This window comes from Arachis ipaensis, chromosome B8, assembly GCF_059453495.1.
Source record: "Arachis ipaensis isolate K30076 ecotype BB chromosome B8, ASM5945349v1, whole genome shotgun sequence".
Lineage (NCBI taxonomy): Eukaryota > Viridiplantae > Streptophyta > Magnoliopsida > Fabales > Fabaceae > Arachis > Arachis ipaensis.
In genome coordinates, this window is record NC_142443.1 from 2,579,488 (window position 1) to 2,587,112 (window position 7,625).

At 25.9% G+C, this 7,625-nt stretch overlaps 1 protein-coding gene across 1 annotated transcript; it reads left to right on the plus strand.

Moving 5' to 3' along the window:
• Positions 1 to 382: 382 nt before the first annotated feature.
• LOC107613202 (beta-glucosidase 12-like) lies at positions 383 to 4,797 on the plus strand. The gene is made up of 11 exons (XM_021108554.2): positions 383 to 441; positions 820 to 895; positions 990 to 1,067; positions 1,155 to 1,242; positions 1,899 to 2,154; positions 2,816 to 2,964; positions 3,082 to 3,299; positions 3,786 to 3,817; positions 3,961 to 4,063; positions 4,148 to 4,256; positions 4,632 to 4,797. The coding sequence occupies exons 1-11, from the start codon at positions 391 to 393 to the stop codon at positions 4,795 to 4,797; spliced, it is 1,326 nt and encodes a 441-aa protein (XP_020964213.2). The 5' UTR covers positions 383 to 390.
• Positions 4,798 to 7,625: the final 2,828 nt, after the last annotated feature.

Sequence of the window (7,625 nt, forward strand, 5' to 3'; positions counted from 1 at the left end):
TGTTATCGGCGTGGTCTTTGCAACTGTTTTCACTTCTTCTTCTTCTTCTTTCAATCGGAGCAGTTTTCCAGAAGGTTTCATATTTGCCACATCCGCATCTGCATATCAGGTATGTATGTATGTATGTATGTATGTATGTATGTATGTATGTATGTATGTCAATTTAAATTCAACTTCATTCAATTAATTAATTAATTAATTATTACATACGATGCGCAGTACGAAGGTGCAGCAAATGAAGGTGGAAGAGGTCCAAGTATATGGGATACCTTCACTCACAAATATCCAGGTTTTATTTACTTTCTTCCAATAATTATTTTATTTTCTTCATCAAAATATATATAGATATTAATTAGACATTGTTTTATTCAATGGTGATTAGAGAAAATAATGGACAGAAGCAATGGGGATGTTCCCATTGACCAATATCACCGCTACAAGGTATGTATATATGTATAACAATTCAATGGTTAATATACTTTTAAATGGAATTCAGATTGAGATGAATTATTAGTTATCATTAATCGAAAATGGATCTTCTTCAGTTTGTTCAACACTTGAGGAAATATAGTGTGATCTCTTACCATTAATTTTATAAGTGGAGACAAAATTAAATATGAGAGAGAGTGCAATGAAGGGTGAAAAATTACAATTGACACCATCCAATTTTTTTTTCAATGGAGAGGATCCACTCTCTCATTAATATGTTAAATTGAGAAATACTATGGAAATTTTTTTGTTATTTCAATGCAATTATTAACTATAAGTATCATGTATGCGCACTTAAATGTAAAATTAGTTGATTTGATTATATTGTAGGAGGATGTTGGGATCATGAAATATATTAATTTGGATGCATACAGATTCTCTATCTCTTGGTCTAGAATACTCCCAAGTAAGTTGAATAATAATGTTAATGAGTTCTCATCCAAACTTAAAGTTACATGTATATCCGTATTAACTCACCTTAATCAAATTCTTATCCACAGAAGGAACGCTTAGTGGAGGTATAAACCAAGAAGGAATCAAATATTACAACAACCTCATCAATGAGCTACTGGCTAATGGTTAGAGTTTGCATCTTAATTTCTCATGCTGTTGATGGTGGTAACGATATATAGTTGATAATTGTTTCGGGTTAACTAATTTTACAGGTATACAACCGTTTGTTACCCTCTTTCATTGGGACCTTCCTCAAGCCTTACAAGATGATTATGGAGGTTTTTTAAGCCCTCGCATAGTGTAAGCTGGTTACCATATGTTAAAATATCTAATAATTATTCGTATATTTTTTTATCGACTTAAATTTTTAAAAGAAATAATTTCATAATATCATACTTTTTATAAATTAAAGATTTAAAATTGATCTTTGTTATCATTCATAAGCTGTCCACTTATATTAATTTATTTAATTATGTTACGTGTATATTAAAATTAATCACTAAAATTAGTCATCAGTCTAAAATATATATTGAAAGAAAAAGTATAGGTAGACAATAAAAATATTAAACAATATGAACAATTATCGGATGTTCATTTTACTAGGTGTACAGATGGTTATTTTAATATTAAGATTTAGGTGGGTATTTTGGAGGTGTAGTGTATTTTTATTTGATTGGTAGTTGTTCATGTTGTTCAAGATAGCCATTGTTTACCTAACACTTCCCATATTAAAATATATAAATACGCATTGAAAATAAATTAAACGATACATGTATTTATATACAAATACATTGATGACTGATTTTGATGCATAATTGCACAAATTACATTTTGTAATTCATTAAACTTTTAAAAGGAATGATTTTATGACCTATTAAATTAAAAAATATATAGAAAAGATTGTTGTTTCAATTTTCCTAAGAATTAATAATTATTTTATTATGATGAATTGCTAGGGATGATTTCCAAGATTATGCGGATCTTTGTTTTAAGGAGTTTGGAGATAGAGTAAAACATTGGATTACTCTGAACGAACCATCGACTTTCAGCACCGCTGGCTATGTAATAGGGATGTTTCCGCCGGGCCGTTGCTCCGATTGGCAAAAGCTAAACTGCACCGGTGGTGATTCTGGAATTGAACCCTATTTAGTGGCACACCACCTTCTCCTTGCTCATGCAGCTGTTGTTCAATTGTACAAGGCAAAATATCAGGTATTGTAACAGAGTTTATATAATAATGCTATTGAAAGTTAACTAAAAGAAAATAATTTTAATAAAAATAGTATTTGTAGTTTTTCACGTACTAAAACCAGTCACTATATATTCGTATAAATATATGTATTATTTAATTTTTATTTTATACTAATGGTTAATTTTGATATACATCTAACACGGTTATAAAAATATTTAAAAAAAAATATTAGGTGTTATATTATTTCTAATTATGTTTTTGTATGTATATATGTATACTATACAAGTATATAATAATTAATTTGGTAGTTGTTTTTCGGTGTGTCCATAACATTTTTTTATTATTTTAGATTGAAAGAGTAGTGTAATTAAAATGTAAGTTTAATTATTCTGTTGGTCCTTATAGTTTCGTGAAATTTTCAATTAGGTCTCTATACTTTTTTTCTTTTTAATTGGGTTTTTGTACCAAATTTTTTTTTCAATTAGGTCCCTTTTAACCGTAATCGGCTTAATTTTATAGGGACTCAACTAAAAGAAAAAAAATTGGTGTAGGGACCTAAATAAAAGGAAAAAAAAAGTGTTTGGTGCAAGGACTCAATTAAAAAAAAAGTATAGGGACCTAATTAAAAATTTCGCGAAACTACAGAGACAACAAAGTAATTAAACCTAAAATGTATTGCAGGTACCATTGTTACTTGAAAGGCAAAATAAAACAAGTACTCCAAAGGGTTTGATAGGTATAATATTGATATCTCACTGGTTCGTGCCACTTTCGGATACCAAATTGGATCAAGAAGCTGCTCAACGAGCAATTGATTTCATGTTTGGATGGTCAGTGCTAATTCCATTATTTTAATAATAAGCTTATATATACAATAATATAGAACTTTTTTTCTTTAAAAATAATAAACTATCAGTATATATATAAGATTGGTTATTACTTAACAGGTTTATGGAACCGTTGACCAGAGGAGACTATCCACTAAGCATGAGATCCTTGGTTGGAAAAAGATTGCCAAAGTTTTCAAAAGAGGAAGCCATGAAAATCAATGGTTCATTTGATTTTCTTGGATTAAACTTCTACACTGCTAATTATGCTGCCCATGCACCTCATCTTCAGCATGCCACACCCTCTTACCTCACAGATTCTCTCACCATTCTTACAAGTAATTATTAAGGAAGAATAAGGACACACTTCTATTAATATTTTGAATAAAGCATTTTTTTTTAATTTTAAAAATACTTTTAAGTTTTATTTTGTTTTAATTTTATCTAAAAGTTTTTTATTTGTATCAAATATACCGCTGACAATTAAATTTTAAAAAATTTAGGACTAATTCAGTAATAATATATGATAACTATCTCTAATTTGTTTGTGTTAATGATTATTCTTGTAAAATTATTCGTTACTGATGAATTAGTCTTAAGTTTTTTAAAAAATTAACCATCAGAAATATATATTTGATGTAAATAAAAAAATTTTGGATAAAATTAAAAACAAAAAAATTTTAAAATATTATAAAAATTTTTAATAAATTTTAAAGACAAAAAATATGTTTGACTCTAATAATTTTTTCCCTTAAATTGTATATATATAAAACTTGAATTATTTAACATTAGCATATTTTATTATTTTTTGTGTTGCAATATAGCTGAGCGAGATGGGATACCCATAGGTCCAAAGGTACATAGTACATATATATTATATGTTTATTTAATATACAAATTTAATTTTGATATACTAATTAATTTACAGTACAAATTGACTGTATAAAAAATTTTACATTTTTATTATTCACGCGTTAAAAAACTTGATTATATTTTCAGGCCGCTTCATTTTGGTTCTATATTTACCCAAAAGGGCTTTATTACCTGCTACTCTACATCAAGGAAAAGCACAACAATCCTTTGATTTACATTACAGAGAATGGTAATAAATACATACTAACAATCCTTGTACGTATTTTCTTTAATTTTGGTATGTATGAGAGTATGTATTTGACATCATTTATAGGTGTGGACGAATATAATGATCCAATGTTATCATTGGAGGAAGCTCTTGCTGATCCTTACAGAATTAAATTTCACACTGATTATCTTTTTTATCTTCGATCAGCAATTTGGTAAGTTTTTTTTCTTTCAATTCTCTGTATACAAAGACCACTTAATTTCTTGATATTTATATTAATTTATACATATAGTTTAATTCATTCATTTTTCTTTTGAATAAAGTGACAAATAAATTTTTAAAATTTTACGTTTCGAATAAATTGATTATTGAAAAAAAAAATATACCAATAAAATCTTTCACAATAACAGATGTGGATAAATTAGTTTAAATTAAGACTTTTTATTTTAATCATCTAAACTAATTTAAAAATAATATGTTTATATTTATTATTATAAAAGACTTTATTAGTATTTTTTTTTCAATGACTAATATATTTAAAATATAATTTTTTAAGAGTTTATTTATCATTTTTTTTTGGCTGCATAAGGAACGGTGTAAATGTCAAAGGATATTTTATATGGTCATTATTCGATAATTTTGAATGGGCTGAAGGTTACACAGTGCGATTTGGAATTTACTTTGTGGACTACAACAATGATATGAAAAGATGTGAAAAGCTTTCTGCAAAATGGCTTAAGAATTTTTTAAAGTAATAGTAATTAAGCATTATTTATTATAGAGAAATGTATGGAGTTCAATATTTTTATTATGAATATTGAAAAATTAGTTCATATTACTTTAAATATAAAGGAAAAATATTAGTCACCTAATAGTTCTTTAATTTTTATGATATATGTGTCTTGCATTGCCTCGGATAAATATGGATGAAAGTATACAATCATAGTTAATTAAGTGATTATGATACGGGAGCTATTCAGATAAAGACGCCTAAAACGTCTTTTTTAAATATATTTTTCAGTAATTAAAATTTAATATATATAATCGATAATTAAATCATGTTATTTTTGTCAAAATTAGGTTAGACAAATTGATTTAACCGAAAAATGGTGAATCAAATTTGAACTGGTCTAAATTAATTTTTATGATATATGTGTCTTGCATTGCCTCGGATAAATATGGATGAAAGTATACAATCATAGTTAATTAAGTGATTATGATACGGGAGCTACTCAGATAAAGACGCCTAAAACGTCTTTTTTAAATATATTTTTCAGTAATTAAAATTTAATATATATAATCGATAATTAAATCATGTTATTTTTGTCAAAATTAGGTTAGACAAATTGATTTAACCGAAAAATAGTGAATCAAATTTGAACTGGTCTAAATTAATATTATTTTTTTTATAAAAAATAACTACAATACCCTTATTATAGAGAATGATTAAAATACTCTTATTTTATATATATTAATTTTAAAAATTCTAAATCCTAATTCTACGATAGAAAAATAAAGGACTAAAATTTATGATTTTTAAAATTAATATATATAATAAAAATATTTTAGTAATTTTCTATAATAGGGTATTGTAGTCATTTTCTATAAAAAATAATATTACTTTAAACCAGTTCAAGATTTAATTCACCATTTTTTGGTCAAATCAATTTGACTAACCTAATTTTGACAAAAATAACACGATTTAATCGATTATATGTGTTAAATTTTAATTATTAAAAAACATCTTTATAAAAAGGCGTTTTTAGCATCTTTATCTAAGTGGCTCCCGAATGGATATATCTGTCTTTTTAAGAGTATGTATTTATACTATTAGTTTAACTTATTCAAGAGATATATATCAATTTATTATTTATTAAATATACACAAATTAAAATATTAACCACCTCACGTGAAACGAATGATCTTTAATTAAATTTTGTTAATTTTTTTATAATACTGAATGATCTTTAATGAACATTTAAAACATGGCTAATGCCAAATTCATCAGAAAATCAAATACGATCCAATTAAAAAAAAAAAAAAACTGCAAACCTAGTCTTTTTCTTGCTTAATTTTGACTCTGATCTCAAATGGAATATAATCTTATGCATGACAAATTGACAATATTCAAATTTCAAAAGATCTTACGTGTAATGTATAGTGTGTGTAGTTGAAAAAAGTAACTTGGAAAATTACTCCCCAGCTACTGCACTAATTTATTTAATTTGTTTTTCCCTTTTCCTTTGAGTATTAATGCTTCAATTGACTAGCACGATAGACAATTAGTCTTGACATAATTAGAGGTAAAGTACTATTTGATTATACAATTAGTTGTTTGATAATTATACAACATTATATTTAAGGAAATATCATTTTAATCATCATTGCTTTATAAGTTATATATATAATCAACCCTATGTAACTAAATATTAATAATAAATTCCTTACAAATTAATAATCTATCAAAATTATTCTATCTAGTAAGTAGTAAAATCTATTTATGAGTGTTTTTTTTGGGGTCAAAAAGGACAACCCAACTTACCCCAATATAAAACAGCGCGGCGTTTACCTTTTCTTATAAGTGTAATCATATTAAATTTATTACTGTAATATATATGATAATGTTTATCTACTGTAATATGAATTTAATTTTAATATTTATAAGTTTACAAGTTTCGTATAACTATCCAATACTGTATTATTATATCATTTTTTAATTTTCTAAAATCTAACTAAAATGATACAAATATCATAGGATAAATTACTAAAAATGTACTCGAATAATTTTGTTGTTCATAAAAATATACTTAAAATTTTACATCAATAAAAATACTCTCAAATAATTTTAAAACGCGATAAAAATATTCAACATTAAATATGTATTTCTCAAAAAATACTTTAGAGATTGAATTTTGATACAATTTTTACAAGTAAGATTACAAAAATAAGATATTTTTATTCTTAAAATTTTTGTAATTTTTCACTAATTATATATTTTTTGTGATTTTTTAAAAGTATTATTGGTTATTGACAAAAAAATCATAAAAAATATATCCCTAACGAAAAATTACCAAATTTTAACAATAAAAATATCTCATTTTTTTAATCATGTTTACAAAAAATCGTATCTCTAAAGCATTTTTAAAAAATACATGTTGGACATTTTTTGTGTAATAATTGAACATTAAAAATCATTAGTGAATAAATACATACATATGTACGAAATGAGGAGTTAAACCCCAAAATGGTCCATGAGATTGGCGTTATGCACTAAAATCGTCTATGAGATTCCAATTGCACCAATTACGTTCCTGAGATTGAAAAAAATACACCATATTAGTCATTGACTCATTTTTCATTAGCGACGTGATGACATGACATGATGACGTGGATTGTAAGTGACACGTGTCACTTCATGATTTAGCCACGTGTAATGGTATGATGATATGGTGACCAATGACACGTGGCATGCTGACGTGGATGTTGTGTCACGTGTCACACTGTTATTTGGCCACGTGTTCGTTTGTGCTACGTGTCGCAACAGTATTCGTCCACGTGTTATCCATTATGTTATCGTTCTATA